The 24642-nt window shown below is 37.7% G+C and overlaps 7 protein-coding genes, 1 long non-coding RNA gene and 2 pseudogenes across 13 annotated transcripts; 3 read left to right on the plus strand and 7 right to left on the minus strand.

Annotated features, from left to right (window-relative positions):
- Nucleotides 1-2382: 2382 nt before the first annotated feature.
- On the minus strand, nt 2383-4906 carry LOC109124842 (zinc finger CCCH domain-containing protein 36). Of its 2 annotated transcripts, XM_010488601.3 has the most exons (3): nt 4599-4906; nt 3899-3962; nt 2383-3346 (listed from the first exon to the last, which is right to left on the minus strand). In XM_010488601.3, the coding sequence occupies exons 1-3, from the start codon at nt 4675-4677 to the stop codon at nt 2740-2742; spliced, it is 750 nt and encodes a 249-aa protein (XP_010486903.2). In that variant the 5' UTR covers nt 4678-4906; the 3' UTR covers nt 2383-2739. The 2 variants fall into 2 exon arrangements, with proteins under 2 accessions (XP_010486903.2, XP_087358908.1); XM_087502782.1 differs by lacking the exon at nt 3899-3962 and having other exon boundaries at nt 4599-4903.
- A 329-nt stretch (nt 4907-5235) lies between these two features.
- LOC104764977 (nucleolar GTP-binding protein 1 pseudogene) lies at nt 5236-7141 on the minus strand (annotated as a pseudogene). The gene has a single exon (XR_015591637.1). The product of XR_015591637.1 is annotated as a nucleolar GTP-binding protein 1 pseudogene (transcript).
- An 89-nt stretch (nt 7142-7230) lies between these two features.
- On the plus strand, nt 7231-8786 carry LOC104764979 (uncharacterized). 2 transcript variants are annotated; one of them, XR_002036741.2, is made up of 4 exons: nt 7231-7549; nt 7739-7877; nt 8165-8227; nt 8329-8786. It is a non-coding gene; the product is annotated as an uncharacterized LOC104764979 (long non-coding RNA). The 2 variants fall into 2 exon arrangements; XR_015591454.1 differs by having other exon boundaries at nt 7289-7549; nt 7725-7877.
- LOC104764978 (protein EMSY-LIKE 1) lies at nt 8153-11302 on the minus strand. 2 transcript variants are annotated; one of them, XM_010488603.3, is made up of 10 exons: nt 10970-11302; nt 10355-10506; nt 10144-10253; nt 9924-10041; nt 9626-9799; nt 9437-9505; nt 9087-9338; nt 8947-9015; nt 8817-8880; nt 8153-8518 (listed from the first exon to the last, which is right to left on the minus strand). In XM_010488603.3, exons 2-10 carry the CDS (start codon nt 10439-10441, stop codon nt 8472-8474), a joined length of 990 nt encoding a protein of 329 aa, XP_010486905.1. In that variant the 5' UTR covers nt 10442-10506; nt 10970-11302; the 3' UTR covers nt 8153-8471. The 2 variants fall into 2 exon arrangements, with proteins under 2 accessions (XP_010486905.1, XP_010486906.1); XM_010488604.3 differs by having other exon boundaries at nt 10355-10501; nt 10970-11297.
- A 333-nt stretch (nt 11303-11635) lies between these two features.
- Nucleotides 11636-12891, minus strand: LOC104764980 (leucine-rich repeat protein FLOR 1-like; annotated as a pseudogene). The gene is made up of 2 exons (XR_015591453.1): nt 12306-12891; nt 11636-12152 (listed from the first exon to the last, which is right to left on the minus strand). The product of XR_015591453.1 is annotated as a leucine-rich repeat protein FLOR 1-like (transcript).
- Nucleotides 12892-13158: 267 nt separating this feature from the next.
- LOC104764982 (leucine-rich repeat protein FLOR 1) lies at nt 13159-14730 on the minus strand. The gene is made up of 2 exons (XM_010488606.3): nt 13784-14730; nt 13159-13647 (listed from the first exon to the last, which is right to left on the minus strand). Exons 1-2 carry the CDS (start codon nt 14388-14390, stop codon nt 13274-13276), a joined length of 981 nt encoding a protein of 326 aa, XP_010486908.1. The 5' UTR covers nt 14391-14730; the 3' UTR covers nt 13159-13273.
- Nucleotides 14731-14754: 24 nt separating this feature from the next.
- LOC104764983 (uncharacterized) lies at nt 14755-17213 on the minus strand. Its single transcript, XM_010488607.3, has 5 exons — nt 16395-17213; nt 16222-16306; nt 15928-16097; nt 15280-15554; nt 14755-15193 (listed from the first exon to the last, which is right to left on the minus strand). Exons 1-5 carry the CDS (start codon nt 16771-16773, stop codon nt 15020-15022), a joined length of 1083 nt encoding a protein of 360 aa, XP_010486909.2. The 5' UTR covers nt 16774-17213; the 3' UTR covers nt 14755-15019.
- A 240-nt stretch (nt 17214-17453) lies between these two features.
- LOC104767466 (ras-related protein RABA4d-like) lies at nt 17454-19181 on the minus strand. Its single transcript, XM_010491487.3, has 2 exons — nt 18655-19181; nt 17454-18037 (listed from the first exon to the last, which is right to left on the minus strand). Exons 1-2 carry the CDS (start codon nt 18879-18881, stop codon nt 17596-17598), a joined length of 669 nt encoding a protein of 222 aa, XP_010489789.1. The 5' UTR covers nt 18882-19181; the 3' UTR covers nt 17454-17595.
- A 112-nt stretch (nt 19182-19293) lies between these two features.
- LOC104764984 (chaperone protein dnaJ 6-like) lies at nt 19294-21400 on the plus strand. Its single transcript, XM_010488608.2, has 8 exons — nt 19294-19493; nt 19806-19904; nt 20010-20111; nt 20323-20382; nt 20475-20581; nt 20675-20757; nt 20863-20953; nt 21046-21400. Exons 1-8 carry the CDS (start codon nt 19452-19454, stop codon nt 21248-21250), a joined length of 789 nt encoding a protein of 262 aa, XP_010486910.1. The 5' UTR covers nt 19294-19451; the 3' UTR covers nt 21251-21400.
- A 378-nt stretch (nt 21401-21778) lies between these two features.
- LOC104764985 (protein cornichon homolog 1) lies at nt 21779-23520 on the plus strand. Its single transcript, XM_010488610.3, has 4 exons — nt 21779-22142; nt 22723-22904; nt 23008-23130; nt 23251-23520. Exons 1-4 carry the CDS (start codon nt 22068-22070, stop codon nt 23309-23311), a joined length of 441 nt encoding a protein of 146 aa, XP_010486912.1. The 5' UTR covers nt 21779-22067; the 3' UTR covers nt 23312-23520.
- The last annotated feature ends 1122 nt before the right edge of the window (nt 23521-24642 follow it).

Below are 24642 nucleotides of genomic sequence, written 5' to 3' on the forward strand. Positions count from 1 at the left end.
CCAAATCTTTCACCATTTTAACTTAACCTATTTACTACTCTACCACCAATTGGATGGACCATTTTCATATTTATGTTTCTCTATTCTCTGTGTTTTTTTTCTTTGTTTTTTTGTTGCTATTGCAGACAATTTAAATTGGGAATTTGATTAGAAATGTCACTTTCCAAACAAAAGTTGTGGAAAATGCCACTTTCTAATTTTCATTTTCAAAACTGCCATTTTCAATTTTGTGCCATATACAAAAAGACAAAAAAACCCTTCCATTAAATCATTGATTATTAACATTTACAATTAAGGTTTTGAAAATAAATCAAGATTGACATTAATTGTTTGTAAACATGTTGTTCATTATTCTGTAACAATGTGGTGAACAAAAACTTTGGTTGTTGTATTTGGTCTTCCGAAATTGCAGATATGCAGTGTGGACATTGTTTTCCAGTTAGTAGTGGACATGAATCTTCATACTAAACTTTGGTTATGGTCCACTCAAGAGACAAAGAACATAATGGTGATGGACAAAAAACTTTGGCTACTAGATGTGGTCTACCGTATCTGCAGACCTGCAGTGTGGACAAGTTTTTTTGTTAGCAATGGAAACAAAACACATGAAAATATGGTCAACTGAAGAGATAGAAGGACATTATAGTGGTAGACAAAAACCTGGTCGGTTGGATCTGGTCCACCGGATCTGGAAACCTGCAGTGTGGACAAGTTTGATAGTGGTAGACAAAAACTTGGTCGGTATGATCTAGTCCACCGAACACCAGATTTTGCAGACCTCAAGTGTGGACAAATTTTATTGTTAGCAATGGACACAAAACGCATTACCAAACATATATAGTCCACTAAAGAGAACGAAGGACATAATATGGATGGACAAAAACCTGGCCGGCTGGATCTGGTCCACCGGAGTTGCAGACCTGCGGTTTTGTCTGCATGCGGTCGGGTATAAGAACTCTGGAACTAGACTTAGCGGTTTCACCTGCCATGGTAGAGGCAAACGGATCATATGGAGATCTCGGTCGAAGAATTGTGTCTTGATGAAGAATTTCTCCATTATATGCAGGCTACAGACTGAAACAAATGGAGTTTTGCAGAAAGAGATTCAGTTTGTATTACCAAAAAAGAAATAGAGATTCAGTCTGTGATTAAAAAGCACTGAAATAGAAGAAAATGAAAAAATGAGAGAGAATGAAGATGGAGAAACAGAAAAGTCGAGCGCTAGAATGAGGAAAAAGAGAGATTTGTTTTTTAGAAAAAAAAATTGTGTTAAATTATTAGTTTTGTGTTAAAAAAAAGATATAATGGTATTTCAGTTATGGGATTGTAGAAATTGGAAAAAATAATATTGACCAAAATGTTTGATATTGTACATGACAGTTTTGATAAAATTCTTATTTAAATTTGGTAAAAAATCTTCATTTTTCTTTTCTCTTGGGGTTGTGAAAATTCGTCTATATTTTAAAATAAAACTACATTGATTATAATATATAAAAGAAAATATATGGTGGTATAGTATTTGGTGTCTTAAAAATGAGGAAACGTCCTTGGCGACTTACAAGTCGGAAGCTAATAATGGTGGCGGGAAAAGGGCTAAAAGTGGAAAAGAGAGTTTTTACGTTTGGCTTCTTCTGTCATGTGAATTTTTTATATATATTAACATTAAAAAACAAAACAAAAAAACATAAAATATCTACAGACATCGCTTTGTGGTCGACTGGTGGTCACGTGGATACCCAAACGTGATGTACTCTTTTTGTAGATTCGTGCGGATTTTTTTCTCTCCTTTTTAATGCTTTCACTTGTACTCTCTTTTTTATATTAACTAAATTAGGCCTATATAATAATCAAATTAGGTGGCGGACGAAAAAAAAGAGTAGGCGGTGACAACTTATGCAATTAAAATAGTAACGTGTATTTTGATTAGTCTCTTGCATTAAGCATTACCGCTTATAACGACACTCCTTAATTTCAACATATTCTCATCACCAACCATTATTTTGTTTTCTTTCTTCAACTGTACTGTTTCTATCGGTGACGGATTTTTAAGACTATCTTAAACAAGAAGCACTTAAAAGAACAAGAATTATATTCTTACAAGTGTTACGTTTTCATAAAAGAACAAGAATTATTTTGTTTTCTTTCTTCAACTATACATGTGTTGTGCTGTTGACAAAGAAATAAATAATGCATGTGCTGTGTTATTTTGTTCTGTTACTCGACCTACTTTGTACTAACATCACTTAAAGAACAAGAATTATATTCTTACAAGTGTTACTTTTTCATATTAAACCGGATTTTTTTGTTCTTGTAAAAGTTACTAATTGATTTTCAAAATGGTTTTCATATTAATCAACTGCTAATTACCCAAAACTCAACATATTCAGAAAACCATATGAAATTTATATATAAGTGACTCACACATATGACATAGCAGAGAAAACAAGAATATGAATTAAAGGCGTCATACAATCCTAACCACTGTTTCTAAGTCTTGTCAATCAATCTCTCCATGCCTCCCCCATCTCAATTCAAACTCAGATCATTTTAACCAACAAAACTAATCTCTAAAAAAAACACCAAATAGAAAGATAAAAAAAAAAAACTTACAATGATCATCAAACTAACATTGTATTCTCATAACCAACAAAAACAGAGTAGGTGAAGATGATATCAGATATCACCACCACGAAAGAGGAGACTTGTTTTGCCAGGAAATTCTCTAACGCAAGCAACACCCTAGGCGATCCCTGACCTGCGTAGTTCTGCTTCACCATGAGCAAAGTGACATCTATCACCAAATGTACAGCTTCCTTTAGAGAATCTCTCACAGATCTTTGTCTTGTAGTTGCTCCCTGGATGTGGTTTCCCTTCTGAACCCATGCCGCCACCGCCACCGCCACCGCCACCTCCACCACCAGGTGGTTTCTTAGCTGCTGAATTAAGCCTCCCAATCAACTCTCTTACCATTGCACTCGCTTCGTTTATCTGCTCAAATGATCCTTCAAGCTCAATGTTCTTCAGGTTAGGATCTCTCTCATGATCTTGAATTGATAACTTTGCCCCCGTCTGACGACATATCTGCTTTGAACTGACTCCACCTTTTCCAATGATTGCACCGGCTAAAGAGGCATCAACACTGATTTTGGCTGTTGCTGAGGCACCAAAGCTAGAGACATGGCCAGGCCCAGAATCTCCTCTCCCTGAGAATCGCCCTCCACCACCCATGTTTCTGGGAGCTTGAGGCATGGGTGGTCCCATATTTGTCAACTGCGATACAGCATTGTATCCTCCGGGAACATAATGCAAGAAATGGCAATTCTCTCCAAAAGGACAGCCAGAAGTGCTGCAATAGAAGTATAATACATCAGATATTTAACCAATGTGAATACAATAGCACAAGAACAAACCATTGAGACACAGAAGAAATGGAATCTTGATCGAGATATTAACAGCAATGTTCATTGCTATGAAAGATTAAAACTATCATTCCAGCTTTGCTTAACGATGAAAGACATGTTCAACACTCATGCAAGAACCTTACCTGACCATAAATGACTATATTTATAAACTCAAAATGACTATATTTATATTACTAAGAACATAACACCTTTCTCAACAACTGTCACAGCTCAAACAAAAGACAAGTATTGGTTGATTTTTTTTATCTTATAATCACCAATTGAGCTAAATGTTGCTCAAATTATAATCCAGATACGCTTATCTGTTTGTAGTAGCCATCATATTTTCATATAGTAACTTGTTTTTAACTTGTTTATGTACCTGTATAACAACTAACCAATTCATTAGCATACAGTATCACTTACTAATTTCGGGATCAGACTTGCAGGTAGATAACAATTCGAAGATTGATTCATTAAGTAAAAAGGATTATAACCTGAAAAATTTTGTGCATGGCTTCGATTTGCTTCCTAAACCAGTTGATGAATATGATTCCATCTCTGTTCCAAACATTAAGTGTTTTCCTTTAGTTAAAAACTTATCTGAAGTTGAATATATAGCTTTAGAATCCAATATAACATTCATCTATATGAAAACTAAGGCCTCAAATCAAAAGATGTATAGTTTTTAGAATGTTTTCATGATTAACTAACCAACTGGGCACAAGAACACTTGACATAGGAAAAGGTTTATTCAAACAAGCAAACCCAAGTCTTTGACATGGGTTATATGAAGAGGGATTAAACTAAAAGAAAATAAAAATTCAGGAAACAGTGACTTTTACTAAGCTGATACACATCATCACTCAATTGAATACATGATAAGATTCAGATTTACTTCAGATATAAAGGCCAGAACTTTTCGCAGTAATCTCGTTAATTAACCAGATAAGTGATCAAGCAGAAAACGAAATCACCAGAAAAAGCACGAACAAAATTTGCCTCCTAGTAAATCTCATAACTAGGTAGTAAAAAAAAAACCCTACTTTTTTTATCAAGAACTAAAGATCTCGAATTTGAACCTCTATCAAGAGTCAGTAAACCAATAAGAACTAAAAAAGATTCAGTACAAAACTAAACAGAGAATTCAAGTAGCTGAAGAGTAAAAGGAAGTAAGAAAAAAGTGAAAGAACTAACCTTGCTTAGACTTCTTGAATCCGCCGCCATTGGAGTTGAATGAGCCAGCTTCAGGCCGTCCTCTCTTACGAACATCCATGTCTAAGTACAGATCCGAATCGAAAGCAGAAATCAATAATCCTAAAGTCTAGAGAGATCGAATGAAGAGCGAATCGGAGAAGACAAATCGAAATCGGATTAGGGAAAAAAAAAAAAGAGAGTAAGAGAGAATAAGCGAGAAAAATAAACCTAACCCTAAGGTAGTTGTCGTCGAGAGAAGAGGAAAATATGAGATTTTACCTTTTTTTTTTTTTTTTTCTTTTTCCTTTTCTTAATAACTCTTCCCGGTTTTTTTTATTGGAATACTAAACCGGAGTGGTCCAATGCATAAAATAAAATGTAAACCGAAATGTCCCTAAATTAAACCGGAGTATCTATTAGCTTTTTAACCGTGAGCCGCGTATGAAACATTTGATCAAAACCTTGTATCGACCGGCCCAGTAAATTCGGCTTAATAATCCTTTTTACATTCTAAAAGGAAGCTCGCAAGACACATTCGACAAGTGTATAATGAAATTGCCTGCCACCAAGTTTCAGTTTCGAAAGCACCATACAATTTCAAATATCAATCATAGGATAAAATGATCTTTATGAAACATTTGGGATTTGTGGAAGCACTTGATTAATCGTTTGATTGGTTTTCTTTTTTAACCCGCAAGTAATGGAAGAAACAAAAATCCAATTGGAAAAATTCAAAAGCTTAAAGCTGAGAGACATTCTTGAATGATGACTCCATAAGTATTCCCTACAAGAACCAAAAAAAGTAAGACTACTAATACCCGTAATGGTTGAATCTTGCCAAAGGCAAAAACAACTACTACTAATACCCGTAAGGGTTGAATCTTGCCATAGTCATAGGCAACAAGTTGGACGTCCTTGTGCTCTTCCCTAAAATGTTCCTTTGCCATCACAAAATCATCTTTTTCATCCTCATGAACCTTCTTGATTCCTTCCTCAGGTTTTAACTCCGCAAGCCTAGACGAAACGTCTGAATCAACCAACAAGTCAGAAACATTACGACCATCATCAAGATCCTTTTGAGGTTGAGGAATTATGTCGTCTTTGCTTTCTTGACCAGCCAAGATGTATTTGTCCTTGTGCTCTTCACTAACATGTTCCTTCGCCATCTCAAATCCATCTTTTTCATCGTCATGAGCATTCTTGATTCCTTCTTCAGATTCTAACTCCGCAAGCCTAGACGAAATTTCTGAATCAACCAACAAGTCATCAGAAACATTACGACCATCATCAAGATCAGGTTGAGGTTGAGGAATAATGTCGTCTTTCCTTTCTTGAAGAGCCAAGATGTATTTGTTCGTCAAACCCTTAGCTTTGTCCTGAGCTATGCAACTCAAACTTTCTTTTCCATTTAACAGCATCTCGCACGCAGCATTCTTCACAAACATCACACCCTCTTCCGTCGTCAGATTACTAATCTTCAAACCCACTTCTTCTTCTTCATATTCTCCCATTCCACTAGTAATCTCTTCAATAAGTTCCAAATCTTGTTCAGATACTTGCATCAAATCAGTCTCATCGCAGACAACTACCAATGGTTTATTCAGAAACAGAGACTTTAAGCTATGTAAAAGAGCAGCCTGGTGTGGAATGCTGTAACCACATGAACCTGAAACATCCATAAAGAACAAAACAAGAGCAGATGAAAGATGACGAGCCAATGTGGCGATAACAGTAGAGTCTCCGAATGTAGGCGTATTCAAAACTCCAGGTGCATCAATCACTTGGTACATCAAATCCTTGTATTCAGTATGACCAACAACAACATTCACTGACTTTGTGGTGGTGTAATCATGATCACTAGCTCCGGTGTTGTTGATGATGACTCCGTTCATAAAACAAGCCTTGTCCACATTGTCAGGGTACCCACAAACCAAGAGAGTTGGAGTGCTTAAGTCAATGGAAGGAAGCCTTGCCATGCGTTGTCTGATCTGCTCTAGATAAGCCAAAGCAGGAGTGATTTCGTTGATGACATCGAACATTTGTCCAACAGCACTCGCTTTAAGTGCTTTGCACTGCTTCAAAGATTCAACAAACTCGAGTTGCGTAACGTAATCAATAGAGATGTTGGTAATCATGTGTCTCGCAGTATTCACTTGACCTAGAGACAACTCGTACTCATCTCTATGAAAAGTGGAGCGAAGCAGGTCGACGTAGAAAGGGCTGATCTCATCGAAGGTAGGAAACTCGTCTATGATGGTGGCGAGCTTATGACAAAAAGTGAGTTCTGTCTTCTTAACCTTGCGTGTGTAGAATTGACGGTGATGGTTGATGTTGAAATCCTTAAGGAGAACTTTTGGAGTCTGACGATGAACATGGAGCAAGGTGACATCAACGAACTCGTTTCCGATGGGGACAACCTTAATGTTCTTGAAATCATCATACTGCACCATCGTTTTTTACATAGAGGAAGACATCTAATAAGAAGAAGCTTTTGGTTATGTGGCTTGTGGGGGAGTCGGAAGGGCAAACGATAGAGGATTAGGCCAAATCTATAACAAAATATATTTTTTAACCTTCCAAATCTTTAAAATAATCTTTTTTATATGTTCTATATAAATTTGACGGATTTGTCAAGGAAAAAAAATTTGCAAAAAAAAAAAATAAAAAAACATTTAGCGTGGAGAGAAAAAGGAAGGCAAACAAAAGAGGTCAAGGAATCTCTACGTTGCTTCTTCTATTCTATTATTTTGACGGACAGAGGCACAGCTTCTTCTCTCTTCCTCTTTCTTCTTCTTCTTCTCCTCCCTTTCTCGACTTTGTACGAATAATAATAGCAAATTCGCATCATCATCATCAATCTCCGATCATCTTCCTTCTTTCTTCTCCCCGAATCTGCGTTTCTTTCAGATGAAATCTATTGAAACCCCGATCCCAGTCAATCTCTTCTTCAGGTATTGTAAAATCCCCTTTCGTGAGCTAGCTATCATCTTTGTTTGTTTGTATCATCGTTTTTTTTTTTGGTTTAGATTTTACATATTTTCTGCTCTCTATTAGCTTTAGATTTTGGGTTACTGTTGTTTTGTGGTATCATGAAATTATCCCTTCAAAATCTCAAGGTCCTCCTAGTTCGTTTCTCGTAGGGATTATTACGAAGAAATCGCACCAAGCTGATGTAGATGAATCTCATAGTCCCAAGTTTGATATGGATTCGATTCAGTAAAACTAACCATCCTAGATCGGAAATGAATGGAATAGGCTGCTGCAAATAGCAATGGTTGGGTAAGTGTTTGCTCTCTCATCTTAAAGCCTGATGCTATGAATGCATCATCTAACTAGATAATTTAGCTCCATCATCCTTAAGGCTCTGCTACGAATACATTCATTGTAGAGCTGTTTCCATGAGAAACCAGGTCACATTTGATATTGTGTGTGCAATGTAATATGAATTTTTGAGTCAAGGCTGCTGCTACTTTCATCATTCATCATTCCACCTCACCTACACTTTAAGGAAAATGTCATTGTTGATAACATACACATAGAACTTACGGTATGCATTTTTATGGCAGGTCTAGTTATATCTCTTGGGAGGTAAACTCAGGAACATTTACATGGTCAAATCATTGTCACAGGTTACACTCTCTAAAACAAATACTTGTGCTTACAACCAAAATCCTACGCTCCAATCCCTAACAATTTAATCCTTCATACATTTTACTGACAACAAATTTAGAGGAAGAAGACTCCCTTCCATCTTCTTCTAACGAAGCAACCTCTTCAGCATTTCTTTGTCTGCTGACTGAGCGAGCACAAATGTTTCTTCTTAACTCCTGATGACCACCATATCCTGAGTAAAACAGCCAGACAGCTTTTCTCTCATCCATGTTGCATTGGATGATCATGCGAATATGGTGGGTCTCCATCTGATCATTTACAAGCAGTATACCAGATCAAATCAATTATATGGAACTAAGAAGAAGAAGATGCATACAATCAAGGTTTGAGAACAAGACCCATATAAAACCTTTTCATGTATTTACATGTCACAAAACTATTAAAGCTTGTGTGTGATATTATTAACCAACCCTCTTATTATTATTTCTAGAATTAAAGTTGTAGTGATTCTTGATATTATTATCATCAGGCCACAAAAATTTAATGGTGAATAGACTATTATTCTGAGGTTGCAAACGAAATATAGCATGCTTTTGTTATGATTACCAATTTCGCCATCAGAAGTATCAGCAAGCCTTGCAATGGCAGCAATGAGTGCCTGTTCATGTTCCTGCATCACAAACTTGTAATATTATTCTCTGATTACAACATAATACCACTCACATTAATCTCAAACCTTGAGCATTTTCTTGGCCTTATCGAGCTCGAGCGGATCAGGATGCGTAGTATCGAAAACTCTCTCCACCTAAAACAAAACTTTGATGTTAGAAACGGCCATTGCGCGTAACGGGCACACAACCGATAAAACAAACTTACCTCCTTCACAAGCGAGTCCGTGTTGAACAATTCAATATCTTCAGAGGAAGTTCTCCGACCACCACCACCATTCTGTTGTGCTGGTGGTGGTACAAGTTCTCTTCTTGGTTGATGAATTCTCGGTCCTCTCCCTCTACCAACATGGATTTGGCTTTGGCTTCTTCGGTTACCACGGAATGATCCACTTCCATGTCCAATGTTTAAAGCTACTCCACTATCCTCCCCATCCCACCTTATATCTTCCGGTGGTATCTTCAAGATCATCACCATGTTCAGACACGAAATCGTTTACCAAAACAGATGTAGCCACATGCAAAGATCTATTAAGACAATCTTCATGTAACGCTTACCTCCTTGAGATCGACCCATTCCCATGTTTCATTAACTGCGTGTATATCATACACCAAAGCATGCCGACCCTGTAAGAAATAAAACAAGTGCATATATAATGCACAACCCATAAACAATCACAGACTTTTACAAAAAACCAATCTATCTACCCAATTAGCAATCTACACTCTGTGACCAAAAAATAGTACCTCATCTGCGTTATACTGGGTTATAATCGCTTCATAGAAGTGGTTATCTTCAGGCCACTTTGTCCACACTTTTCTTCCGATCAGAGCTTCAGCAGATTCATTTCCTGATATTCCACCGGATACCACACGATTATTGAATGACCTGTTTCCAGCCGCACCAATTGATGGATGATACTGCATGCATATCACACAGATAATTGGTCAAGAAATAACATAAAACAACACAAAGAGATAAACAGAAGAAAGCACAAAAGAACCATAAATAAGGCAAATACGGCTAGAATAACATACGACTTACAGATGGGAATGTTTTCTGTTTCTTTCGGGAAGCTGAGAAAGTGGGACTAGGAAGAACATTAAAAGGCTGAATAGTTGCATGTCTAGTGTTCTGGCTTCCGCCTCCCTGTCTCCAATCTCTGGTACAATTCCATGATAAAACATATATTTAAATCAACAATATTGATAACACATTAATGTTTTGTTTTTGCTCGTTCAAGAATGCAAATAAACAATCTGACCTTATCCTGTGGATAGTATCATCCTTATCGACCCTACTCAGAAGCTCTCGATGCTCGTCATCAGATACTCTCAGTTCTTTACGCAGTTCGGTTATCAAGCTTTCTTTTTCCTGAATTTCCGAAATGGTACAACCAATAGAATCCATAGATTTAGCCATGAGACTGAAAGAACACATAACAAACCAATCAATGCAAAGGAGGAAGAGAGTACCCAAGAAATTGCATCAGACTGCGCTTTAAATGCCCGTAAAACAGCTGTATATGCTTCCTGCTCAAGTTGATGAATTTGTGTCTCCATATCGCTATGTAGTTTAGTTACAAAGAACTCCCATCCAAACGAAAGCTATCCCTTTTAAAGCTTTACTGTCATGTAGAAAACAGTTGCTATCAGTAATTTACAGAACTAGAATGTGTGCTACTACTTATCAATATTCTCGTACAAGTAAGATAATGGACTCAAAATCCAACTAGATTACCATTCCCAAGATGCTTAGACAAATACATACTTATTTCTATAGAAATCGAGGCCAGCCACAGCTAATTTAAAATGAAAGATAGGTTGCAGCAGTCTAAAAATAAAAAACAATTTCCCCTAATTCAATAAAATCAAGAAAGCTGAATACTTTTTTTCGAAACCCTAAATCCTAACCTCGGTTAACCATTCCCTAAACCCTCTTTAAAACTTCCGAGCCTAAAACTAGCCGAAACAGTGTTGAATTAGATATATCTCAATGAGCAGATGAGCTAACACAAGGTTCGACATGGAACGCCTAAATCCCTAATTGCTCCGAACAAGATTCAAAAGGGGCAAAAACGTTATACATACCTCTGTTTTCAGAAATTTTGAAGAAAACCCCCACAATAGGGTTTATCTTGTCGATAGATTCAGATACGGAACCCTAAAAAGCTCGAATCGAAACTTGACCCGCGAAAAGAGCAATGAAGGGATTCGACGTGCGTTCGATGAAAAGAAGAATTGAGGAAATTGAAAGAATTTGACACACAAAAAAAACCGAACTTTTTGTTTCCCTCTCGAGAGAAACGATCTTTTTGAAAGAGAAAGGGCACAAACAGAGGAGAGAGCTACGATCGAGATTTCTCCGGGACTCGGATTGGGGATGGCGTCGGAATCGCCGAACAGTCGTTTTAAAGACAAAACGTTTCGTTTTGGTATTAAGATCTATAAAAAGGCCCAGTAGAAATAGAAACCCGGCCCATTTAGCCTAATACTCTATTTTATTTTATTTTTTTTCTGTCCAACAAAGAGTTTATGTCTATGTTACTTTTTTATTACCAGTCTAAGTCTTATTCTTCTTCCTACACAAAACACAAACCCACACACACATGACACATCTATGATCATCTAGTACATGTATCTAAAGACCAGTTGCTCGAAGTCTTTAGTTTTGTTCGTTTTGCATTGTTGATGGCCGTTGAGGTCAGTAGCAAGTGACGAGTGATATGTTGTAGTCTTGTAGAACCACATACTGTATATATTAAAGAGATTCCTTTATTGAATATCTCAACAACATTATTAAAATTCTTACAAGGAACAAATTAACTTGGTAGGCGGTGATAATTATTAGCACAAAACAACATAGATTAAAACATTTCACCAGCCGTTAAACCAAATCAACAAGCCTTAATAAGTGGGATCCCACAGAGGCAGAGGTTATGAGAGAAGGCAGATGGTTCACTGGTCTGAAGGAAACCTCCACGTGGGATTTTACCGCAGAGACGGTTGTAGCTCACGTTGAAGCGCTCGAGACGTAGGTTAGTCAGCTGCTGAGGAATCTTCCCGAAGATTCGGTTTTGGCTCAGATCCAACGTAAGTATGCTCTTAGCGAACTTAACCTTTGAGAGATCGAACTGAAACATGTTTCTCGACAGATCCACTTGTACTGTTGTTTTGTTCCGTCCGAAGAACGTTGAACCATCTCCTACGAAACTGTTTCCCGACAGAAACACTGAGTTGAAGTCGTGTTTTGACAACGACTCCGGTATTTTTCCTGCAGTTCAGTTTTATTTAACCGGGATCAATAAATTCACCTTAATCTAGTTGCTTAGTCCGGAAAATATAATTAATTAACTTTAAATCCCAATATATAACATCTTTAAAGATGTACTATTAAAGAGATCAAAAATGATGGTTTTACTTTTACCTGAGAGCCTGTTGTTAGACAAGTCGAGTTTGGTATAGAACCGGTTAGCTTATTATCGTTGACGTGAATGGCTTCAAGCTTCGGCATCTGAGAAAGCGAACCGGGAATTGGACCGGTCAGTTGGTTCTCGGAAAGGCCCAAGTAGGTGAGGTTCTTGAGGTCGCTGATGTTATCAGGAATCGGACCAGAGAAATTGCTGTACTTAAAGAAGAGGATGTCGAGGCTCTTGATCTTGGTGATGGCTGGTGGGATGTTTCCGGAGAATTGTTTGGATGAAAGGGTAAGGTAAGTGACACGACCGTAAGTGCATTCGACGCCGCTCCAGCCGGTACAGCAATCGGTTTGGGGATTCCAAGATGAGAGGAGGGGATGGTTGTTCAATGATTTCTTGATCTCAAGTAGGGCATTTTTGTCATTTGGGGTGCAACTGTAAGAAGATGGAAGATAGATGGAGAAGAAGATAGAGAGATGAAGAAGGAGGAGCTTCATTGTGATGATGATTTGATTTGATATGTGGTTACTTTGAGCATTGAAACAAGTTCTAATATATAAGCAAATATATTTCAATGGAACACAGCTGCGTAAATGTTACTGGTTTTGTACAGTGTGGGTTCTACACTTCTCCTAACGTACAATATTCTTTTCCTAGCATAGATTTAATTCATAAGAATGGTACATAACTACATATGTATATGGTTATTAATTTGAATTTTTAAAAATGTTCGTAGATGTGGGAACTATTTTGATTCGCTATATTTAAATAATTTTGACCGTACGTTTGTCACTTCACCAGGCAATTCTAACCCTTAGTAATGTTCAAATATGAATAGCTTGCTTCATAAAAGCGCATAAATGTTGTAGAGATTATACTTAAACTTCTGAATATCTCAACAACAACATTCTTACATCATCAGACTTGTCACAGATTAAACATAATTATTTTTCTTGAGCCAACATTAAAACCAAATCTAACAAGCCTTAAGTGGTGTTCCACAAAGACAGAGGTTGTGGGCGAAGGCAGATGGTTCAAAGGTCTGAAGGAGACCGCCACTTGGGATTTTCCCGCATAGATGGTTGTAGCTCACGTTGAAATTTTCTAGACGTAGTTTACTCAACTCCCGCGGAAACTTCCCGAAGATCCGGTTGTGGCTCAGGTCCAACGAGACTATGCTTCTAGCGAACTTAACCTTGGAGAGATCGAACTGAAACAGGTTCCTCGACAGATCCACTCGTACTGTTGTTTTGTTCCGTCCGAAGAACATCGAACCATCTCCGATGAAACCGTTTCCCGACAGATCCACTGCATTGAAGTCGTATTTGGACAACGATTCTGGTACCTTTCCTGTAATGGTGTATTATTAAATTTATAAATGGTTGGTTAGCAAACATTTAAAGTACGATGCTACTAGTTCTAAGTTCCCACATATATAAGCATTTGACCAAAAAGTATAATAAAGAAATAGAAAATGGTGGTTTACCTGAGAGCTTATTGTTAAACAAGTAGAGATTAGGGACGTTGCCAACAAAAGAACCGAAAGAGTTTGGTATAGAACCGGTTAGCTTGTTATCGTTGACTTGAATGGCTTGAAGCTTTGGCATCTGAGAAAGCGAACCGGGAATTGGACCGGTAAACTGGTTAAATGAAAGGTCCAAGAACGTGACGGTCTTGAGCTCGCTGATGTAATCAGGAATCGGACCGGAGAGATTGGTTTGCTTTAACCGGAGGAGGTCAAGATTCTTGAGCTTGGTGATGGTGCGTGGGATGTTTCCAGTGAGGTGGGTCAGGTAGCTGAAATCGAGCGTACGGAGGTCAGAGAGGTCGCCGATCTGGACCGGGATCTGGCCGGAGATTTCGCCGGAGGATATGGTGAGAGCGGTGACGCGGCCGTCAGTGCATTCCACGCCGGTCCAGCTGGTGCAACAGTCGGTTCGGGGGTTCCAGGAGGAGAGTAGGGGAGGGTTGTTAAGGGATTTCTTGATTTGAAGGAGGGCATTTTTGTCATTTGGGGTGCAGCTGTAAGAAGATTGGAGAGAGATAAAGAGGATGGAGAAGAAAATAGAGACATGAAGCAGGAGGAGCTTCATTGTGAAGGATTGATGTGGTTACTTTGAGCAATGAATGAGCAAGTTCTGATATATAACAGAGATTTGAGATTTCAATGGAACACAGCTGTGAGCTGTGTAATGTTACTAATTTTGCAGAGTCAGAGTTCTACACGACTACACTACTCCCGACGTACAATATCCCTTTTCATGAAATAAAGCTTCACAAGCGTGGTAAATATATCTACTGTTTTGATTCTCTACTTAATAATGTGACCGTGCGATAGCCCACTGCACCAATCGCAGCAAGTAAAATAGTTAGGTATACAAATATTTTAGCATGTGTTTTTAGAATTGTGTATATACATTTTAGCCAGAGTACAATGATTGGAAAACACAATTATAATTTAAAGTTTAAACACATGCTAAAATTAAAGCCAAAGAAAATAGTGTTAAAGATTGAATAATGGGAATGTAAATGAGTGGAGAACCCCTAAAATTGTTGCTATGTGTTGGGGACACAAACAATACAAAGACAAATGAATATTAAAGAGGGAGAGCCCACCACTTTAACACACAGATTGACACAAAACGAGGAGATTTAGACATTTACATAATGACCCCTCCCTTTGTGTTACAAAGGAGTTGTGTGATGTATGTATGTTGTTAAGTCACCATGACTCCTTCCACTCTAATCTATCGAGACCGTCCACGATTGCTCTGCGAAACTCACCATTGTGCAGCAGGAAGGAGGACACGTGTCCACCTGTAACCCATCTCACTTCTGAACCAGGCCAGGCCTTTTGAAGCTCCAACACAGAGTGTTTCGGTATGTATCCATCATCCTATACAAATCATTATAATCAGCAACCGTCAATGTATCCAAAACTGTTGAATTACGCGAGTTATATATAATGGTTTTTCTACTTACAGTTGCAGCAACAAAGATAACAGCATCAGGGTTTTTGGGGATAGGGAAGCGAGTGACATCTGTGAGCGAGAGAACACTTCGCATCCGCTCTCTCACTTCATCAAGAGTCATTGTGATCTTCTCTGCTGCAAGTTCCTCCCTCAGTGCCTCCCAAGCGGTTCCATACTTTAATATTCCCTCGCAGAATGCAACAACCGCAGAGTGTGGAGATAGGAATGGAAGTGTTGCAACTGGTGTTGGATGAAGCGATCCAACCATCGAAGCATGTACTCCTCCTAATATTTCCATCATAACGTTATCAGTTTTAAGTGAAAGAAAAATCAACTCAACCAATGAATGGAGCTGCAGCCAAATAGGTCCCTTGATGGACACAGTTTGTGAATATGGCCATCACAACAATAAATCAGTCTAATCCCAACACTTGAACCTAAATCTAAAGGTGCACATGCGTTTAAAAAGCTTAATAAGGAGTTGGAAACTATTGAGATGCTTATTAGCAAAAGATAACAAGAAGCAGCTTAGTTTTCTTTAACTTTGTAGAGAAAGCAATTCAAAAAAAACCCCACAACCATTGCAGGAAACTTATCTATCTCAGACCCAATGCAATAGCTCACAAATTGTTCATAGAAGAAGATAAATGTAGCTTACCCATACTAAGGCCACAAACACCCATCTTTCCAAAGCCTTCCTCAGTGTCTAGCCAGTTAATAAGACTGCGGGACTCTTCAATAGTTGCCCTCCCTAGTAAAAGTAGATCACTAACACATAGGAGTCTTGCTCCACGTTGTAGAAACGGACGCCTTCGGCCATAGAAAGGGCTGCAGTGGGCATTATCTATGTTTGATCAAACACACATGCAAAAAAAGCTTCAAAAGCGGTCAAAGCAAAAAGCTTTGCCCTTAAGCTTTTCACCAGAGAGAGAAAAAGGTCTCTTTGCATTACCTTTCCAGCACCATTGTTGCAATGTTTTGTTTCACCAAAGGTCCACCCAGACGCAATCTTCGATCATATGTATGATCACCTGTGCCTACAACAATGCAAACGCATTACAAACAAAACAATGTAATTATCCCATCCAATGCAAGTAAACAAGATCACAGAATCTGCAATGGTACCTGCAAGATGAACCACACATGCCATCTTTTGAGGAGGAACGTTTTTGGGGACAAGCCAAGCAACCCTAGCGGTACGAGACTCGGGAGGCAAAGCAGCGGTAAGCTCACGGCAACACGGAGTCTGGAAAACGCCTTCTCTCAAAGTAGCGGTCTTGGTCTCCCAAACAGTTTTCCAAACGGGACGAATCAAAGGCGGTGGCCAATTCTGACCTTGTACCTCGAGAGGGAAGAGCTGTTTCACAATCCGCTCGAGCAATTCGAGATTATGACCACCCCATCCACGGGAGAAGAAGGGTGGGGTAATCTTCGTCCGGTGCATAAACGCTCCGTAGACATGGTCAATTACATAATGGAGCATTCCCAATCTGATCGTCACCATTGTTCAGATTTAATCTCTTTTTCCCCAAAAATTTGGAGAAAATACCTAAGCCGGTGAATTGGAATACGAATTTTTCGTCAGAAATCGGAATAGGGTGGTTCAGATCTGGTGAGAAAGACGAAAGGAAGTATTCATTAACGAATCGGAGAGTTTGACTTGGAAGTCAAGGTTAAGAAATCTGGAAAAGTGAATGCTTTGTTCGGAGATCGGTGGAGAAATCTAAAAAAGAAGAAGAAGCGTGAAGATTGAAGACAAATAGGGGAAACCGGAGACGAGCGAGAGAAACGGTGGGCGTGGGCTTTGATTGAGCCAGGAGAAAGAAACAGAGATTACACATATTCATGAGATGCCACGCTGGCATTATGTGGGCCCCATCATCTTTTGGGTTTGGTCTTTTTTTTTTTTATTCGGACAGAAGCGTTATCCAATATCCATCAAATGTTTTGAGTTTGACAGTGACATATGATTAATATATTGAAGAAGCCCACTGGTATGAGTTGGAGTCTTCGATATGGAATCTGTTGTGGTTGGTTGATGGTTGTCCTGTGTTTTTTTTAGACATAATACATCCAACAAAATTTGTGAGTTCTTTGTTATAATTTTTTTTTTTTTTTTTTTTTTTTTGTGTGCAAAGTGTTGCTATGTAAAACAATGAGGGGGAATTTGGTTTCACCGCACACTTTTCTCTAGTAAACCTTTGGCTTATTGTTTCGTTTCAAAGAACAAAATGGCCTAACACGAATCATAAAGCGCGGAACAAAACAAAAACAACAAGAACAAGAAAAAAGTACAGTAGTTTCTCTTTTTCGTCTAGTAAAAGAATTACAATTTGCCGCAACATCCACCTCTTTTCCCACTCTCCTGCTCACTAGGGATGATGATTCTAGTTCCTTTCAAGAGACTTGAATTACCATCGGCGTCATCATCATCAGCCGTTAGTGATTTCTTGCTTATTATACGGTATATCTCTGTCAAGATTGTCAAAAATGCTGTTTCGACATTTGTAGCTTCCAGAGCTGAGGTTTCCATGAAGAACAAGTTTTCTCTTTGTGCAAACTCTTGTGCGTCTTCCGTTGGCACTGCTCTTAAGCTCCCGAGATCGCATTTGTTTCCGATTAGCATTATCACTATGTTCTTGTCCGCATGTCCTCTTAATTCTTCCAGCCATTTCGCCATGTGATCGAATGATTGACGTTTTGTCATGTCATAGACCAACATTGCTCCAACTGCTCCTCGGTAGTATGCGCTTGTCACCGCCCGATATCTGCAATTAGAACAAGAGTCAAAGTTTTGATTCATGTACATACATGTCTAAGAGAGAGCCTTAAAACAGAGTGATCAGTCTCTAGTATACACGTGATGGTGATTATCGACCATTACAAAGTATGTTACCAACCATGCAGAAGAAAACTGATTCACACAAGTGAATGCTCATGTTCCTAGCTAGAGTAACAAAAGCAAATGTGGAACTACCTGGTTTTTAGTAAAGTTCATACAGAACCATCTTTGGTTCTGATATATTTCAATAACCCACATGCTTCTCCAAATACTGTGTCGCAACATACTGGTTATTTTCAATCTCGAAAACACAGTACTAATAATTATCATTTGCATTAGAACTTTGAAGACAAACAAAATTCAAGATATTCCAACCAGCCTGTGATTCATATATGTTTAATTTGTTGCCTAACATGTGAAGAAGGCATATATGGCAAAACTAATGAATGAATGGGATGAGTTGTGAATGTTTCCAGCAATAACCAAACTGGGTTGTATCCATGCATTTCTATATTATATACATGCCAATGCTACTCTTGATGAATGATTTTCAAATAATAAAAAAAAGAAGTGCAAGCAAAGGAAGGTAAAAAAGCAAAAAACCTTTCTTGGCCAGCGGTATCCCAAATCTGAGCTTTGACGGTTTTGTTATCAGTGACGAGCGTTTTAGTCTGGAATTCAACACCGATGGTGGCTTTAGAATCGACGCTAAACTCATTCCTAGCAAACCTAGCAAGCAGCTGAGTTTTGCCAACCGCGGAATCACCGATCAACACCACTTTGAATACGTAATCGATCTTTTGGTTATAATCTCCATACAAATTAGACATATCTATTCCCTCTTATTTAAATACTAGTATAGATTAACAAAAAAACAACAACAAGAAAACGGTGACAATCAGAAAAAATTTCAAGAATTCACGAAACACGAAAAGGCTCCTCTCAAACACAGATCAAAACGCGACGGGTCCCGGATTCGACCATGAACGGTACAAGACACTCAGATCACAATGAATGGTGAGAAAAAAAATTATTCAGAGAAAGCAAAAGAGAGGATTAACGGCCGATGCGGGGACCATGGATCACAAACTTCACCCTTCATCTTGGCCGTCTATATTAATTTAACTCGCAGCTTAAAAAAACTAATGGCACGGTACGGTAAAAAATCATAATCGGCGAAATCAGAACCAACTAATTCTAAACCGAAGTTATTACCAAAAAATCAAATTCGGTTTAATTAAGTTTCAGTCACTAGATTAGGTTTTAGAATGTTAATATAGAGAGGCGGCAACACAAAAGGTAATTGGCGCCATAAACCTTCTAAAGAAGCTTTTTTTTTTTTTTAATAACTTGACCGCTTCTTTAGCGAGTGTGTGCTTGCTCCCCCAAGGACGTTGGAAATGGAGAATGATGGTAGATCCAGTGAGAACAATCTTTACGAGGTATGTCTCCGTTTTATCTTTATCCTCTGTGAACCGTCTCTTTTGTTTCGATTCCTGTCCGCGATTAGGATTTATTAGGGTTTTCATTTCTGGATTTGGGGCTTGTTCCAAATTAAACTTCTGATGATGTTCTTATGATAGTCTCGTTGGTTGTTAGGATTGTAAAAGCCCGAACTTTACTTGTTTATGATCCATAGTTTTAAAATTTGTACAATAGCTGTTGCAATTGTTGTCTGAGAATCCCCTTGGTTTGTTGGTGATTAATTCTATGTTTAGAGATCAATGAAACGAACTTATTTTTGTTCGTTGTAGGTTCTTGGTGTGGAAGCAACAGCATCTCCACAGGAGATAAGGAAAGCATACCATAAGTTAGCTTTGAGGCTTCATCCTGATAAAAACAAGGACGATGAGGTTAGATAAACGCCTGCTCTTGAGTGTTTTTTTATACTTTTTCAATGGGTCCAATTCAGTTTTACTTGGAAACATGAATTCTTGTTTTTTTTTTTATTCATACAGGAGGCTAAAGAGAAATTTCAGCAGCTGCAAAAGGTGATATCGATCCTCGGTGATGAAGAGAAAAGAGCAGTCTATGATCAAACTGGCTCAGTTGATGATGCTGTAAGTCCCGTTCTTGTTTTCTTCATGATTTTAGTTTCAGAATTTTTAAGAACATCCTGGTAATTTGTAGATTGTTTACAACACTTATACACAGCACATGTATCAGTAATCTCTAGTACCATTTCCAGCTTCTGTTCTAATGAATTTGGTGGAAGAAAGCTTTTAATAGTACTGCTAGGTTTCTTACAAACTGGTTTTGCCATCTTACTAGGATCTTTCGGGAGATGTGGTTGACAACTTGAGGGGCTTCTTCAAGGCCATGTACAAGAAGGTAACCAAGACCATACACACTTTTTGGAGTTTGCACTAAAGTGTTTGTTCCGTTTCCTTCACATACTAATTCTTGTGACACTTGTGTTACAGGTCACCGAGGAAGATATTGAAGAGTTTGAGGCCAACTACAGGGGTTCTGAATCCGAGAAGAATGATTTGATTGAGCTGTATAACAAGTTCAAGGGTAAAATGAGCAGGTATATTCTATCATCCCCTTGTTTTTCATTAATGTTAAGTTTGTGAGTTGAAAGTTTATAGTATAAACATTATTGGTACTATATCTCTTGCAGGCTTTTCTGCTCAATGCTTTGCTCAAACACCAAGCTTGATTCACACCGATTCAAAGATATGATTGATGAGGCCATTGCAGCGGGTAGGCTTCTATGTCTCCCTCCCTCTTGCCATAATTCTGTGTACAGAACGCATTCAAGTTCTGATTTGTTTGCGCATTATGAAACAATTGTTTCCTTTTATCCAGGAGAAGTGAAATCAACAAAAGCTTACAAGAAATGGGCAAAGGAAATTTCAGAAATGGAACCTCCCACGAATCCTCAGAAGATGAGACGGAAGTAAGCTTCTCTTATGTATACCTTTAATCCAATAATTTCCCTCTAAAGTTAACTTTGTTGTAACCAGTTTTAAAATTTTCCGTACTTTCCAGACCAGCAAAGGGTGCAGATAAAGATTTATACGCTATGATATCCCAGAGAAGAGATGAGAGGAAAGAGAAGTTCGATACAATGTTCTCGTCACTTGTATCTAGGTATGGTAGCAGTGCCGACAGTGAGCCAAACGAAGAAGAGTTTGAAGCTGCACAGAGAAAAGTTGAAAGCCGGAGATCATCGAAGAAGTCAAGGAAAAAGTAAGACTATGTTGTAGTTTGTGTGATCTGTAGCCTCTCGGTTTTGTGTTTGTGATGGAAAGCAAGATTAGCGGAAATTGGATCTTAAGGTTAAAAATACTTGTGTAAACAGTGTTTGTGGAATCTGTATCGTAAATTCTACTCTCTCTCCTCATTTGCAGCTTGCATCATCATAGGTAGAGATGAGTATATTCATTTTCACAGATTTTTTTACTGATTTTACCCATATATCATGTCTTCGTTCTTACAAACTAAGAAAAACTAAAATTTAATTCTATGATAAGTAACATTGCATAAATAACATAAAGTTTCAAGCCGAATGAAAACGTTAAAATTGAAAAAATCTATAATTTTTTTTTAAAAAAAAATGTTGATAATGATGAAATGTAATATTATATTATCAATATATATCTGTACTTAATAGATTAAAAAAAAAAAGGCTGAGTAGGCAACTCTTAAAATAATAAATCTCTTGAAATCACAAATGATGTATTGCTTAAATATATTTTTAAAAATATATCAAATCAACGAAATATACTAAAAAGAAGGGAAAATATTGGTAAAAAGAAAGTTAGAAACTAAAAAACAATAAGGAAAGAAGAATCTAAAATTTTTGGGGTTCTTAAACAAAAGGAAAGTTAATTTCCAAATAGAAAACCCAAAAGTTACAAGTAAAGTACAAACTGGGTAGGATTCAGAAGAAAGAGTTCAGATTTCCAAAAAGGGTTTTTAAGTATTTATTAGTCTCTGTCGCTGATAATAAAATTTTAGTCTGGTCTCTCTGTGAGATTCTTTGGCAGGAAACCAAAATATAGGGAGGGATGGCTTGGGATTTGCTTTTATGGATAATCTCCTTCTTCGTCAGCTTGGCTCTCGTCGCTTCCGTCTTCTATCAGGTTAAATATATCTATTACTTTGTTTTGTCCCCTCTCCTTTACTTTCCAATCCATTAATTAGTTTGAGATTCTTAAATTCGAGATCTGTCCTCTCGGATTTCCAAAACCCGAGCAACTTGGCTTTTTGCTGGGCATAGTTAAACCCGACCAGAAGAAAACAAAATTAGGAATGGCACAATTTTGATTTCGTAACCGCAATTTAGAACTTTTTGGGTCCATAGAGGAGGAGGTTTCATTGTTCCTTCTTTTGCTACTAACTCAAAAAAGTTGTTCTTATTTCTGATTTGGATTTGTCTGCAAAGACTGACTAGAGTAGTATGTGAGATGATACTTCGTCAATGGTAACATATTTAGTTTAAAGCTCTTCTTTTATTGCGAGTTATTATAGTCATTAGTTTTGATTGCGGTGTGATAGCTGAGTACATGTGATTCAATGAGGTTACTACTACTACCAATAGTGTTTACTTAAAACTAACTGCCTCTTGTGATAATGAACAACGCATTAAGATCCCCTTTTACTAGGCTCAGTTTCAATTTTTGTAACTGATGTTAGTGTGGTTCTTTTTTTTTTTTTTTGTAGGTTATCTGTTTAACGGATTTAGAAGCTGATTACCTGAACCCTTTTGAAACAAGTACCCGTATCAACCGCTTGGTAATTCCTGAGTTTATCCTCCAAGGGTCACTCTGCCTTCTCTTCCTCTTCACATGGCATTGGGTCTTTTTTCTCGTCGCTCTCCCTGTAACAGTCTATCACGCTATGTTGTAAGTATCTCTCTCTCTCTCTATCCATCCATATTGCTATTGATTCTTTCTTGATTTTTACATGCCTGGAAACTAATTAACCACCTGGTTCCGTTGTTTTTAGATACAATGACCGGCGTTATCTCATCGATGTCACTGAAGTGTTCCGTGCTATTAGCTTTGAAAAGAAGTTCCGGTTTACCAAGCTCGGTTTCTACATCTTTCTCTTCATCATGGTTGTCTTTAGGTAAAAGAGACTTACAACTTTAGCTCTCCATTCTCCAATATCTATTTAAATCTCCCCTCAGTTTGGCTCTTCTTCTACTATGAAGTTCCTACACTGAGTCCATAATTTTCTTCTTTGCAGGCTTACTCTCTCGGCGGTCTATAGCTTCACGGAGGACGATGATCTACTTCATTTGTTTTGATTTATGCGCTCTGCTTTAACCACTCCTCATTTATTTGCTGAGTGTGTTTGAGACTATTGTGACACGGGTTTTACATCCCTGCTTAGAATTGGCCAATTAGGGATTCATGATGTAGCTTTATATAATGTACTATTACAGGAAAATTCCTCACAGATCTTTTGACATGGATGGTTTCACCAGTTTTTTGCACAATATAATGTTTAGTCTCATAATTGAATTCATGAAATCATATATCAAGAATGAGGATTGGAGAATGGTTGGGAATAAGGCTACATCGATCAGGAGACTACTAGACTCTAAATTAGAGACTCAAAATCAACTACTAGATACGTTAAGGTCAAACTATTCAATCCAAGCCAAAAGATCATGTCAAGATACAAGGGAGGCTACACTTTCCATACTTGGCCGGGGGTCAGTGGGTGCATCTTTCTTTTAACTCACAACGATTAGGCCATTTAAACCAGCAAATAGGCGCTGTTCACTTACCAAATAAAAGCCAGAATGCACCGTATAAATACCTCACTTGGACGTGAGATTTTAATTAATGCTAAATATAATTAGTACATTTTTTTTTTTTTTTGGTGAATCAGACAGAGGCCTCCCTTACTTTATTAATAAGAAAAAAAATTACAAGCCAACATGTCGGGGATACGAGACCCCTCGCACATCATCGTTCAAAGCAGTATAGCAAAGAAGTAGGACAAGAATCAAATAATTGCAGACCAAAAGGTCTGGAAAATGCATAGTTGACCAAACCATCCCCCAGATAATTCGCCTTTCTATATACATAGGACACACGGACTAGCCAAACGGGGAATTCTCCGTGCCCAAGCAAAGTAAAGCCGATATAATTAGTAAACATGAAACATAAAGTTCCTATATGGTATCATGTAATTTCTGTTATTCAACTATTTTACATGATCCCGTCTGTGTTTCTTATTTTGGCAAATAATGAGCTTTCGGCAACTCTGTAATCTAAGCTGAATTATATTTTTTTTAAACAAACATATTTTACATGATGTTTGTTCTAATTAAAGATTAGAGATTAATACATCAGAGGCAATGCCATATATATAGATGAAACTCTAGAATTTTATTATATATTTATATGCTATGCCTGCTATGCATATTTCATTTTTATATGTTCATATAACATTACAATAATTTTGAAATATGTAAAATAAAGTTATTACTATAGTTACATGAAACTTTTTAAGGTAATGCATTCATTAATAATATACCGCGCGAGTAAGTTGACTATACTATAAAAGACCTTGTAATGCCAAGGTAATATATACCTTACCTACTATAAAAAAGAAGTTTATTTACAT

The sequence above is a fragment of the Camelina sativa genome, chromosome 19, assembly GCF_030686135.1.
Source record: "Camelina sativa cultivar CO46 ecotype springtype chromosome 19, ASM3068613v1".
Lineage (NCBI taxonomy): Eukaryota > Viridiplantae > Streptophyta > Magnoliopsida > Brassicales > Brassicaceae > Camelina > Camelina sativa.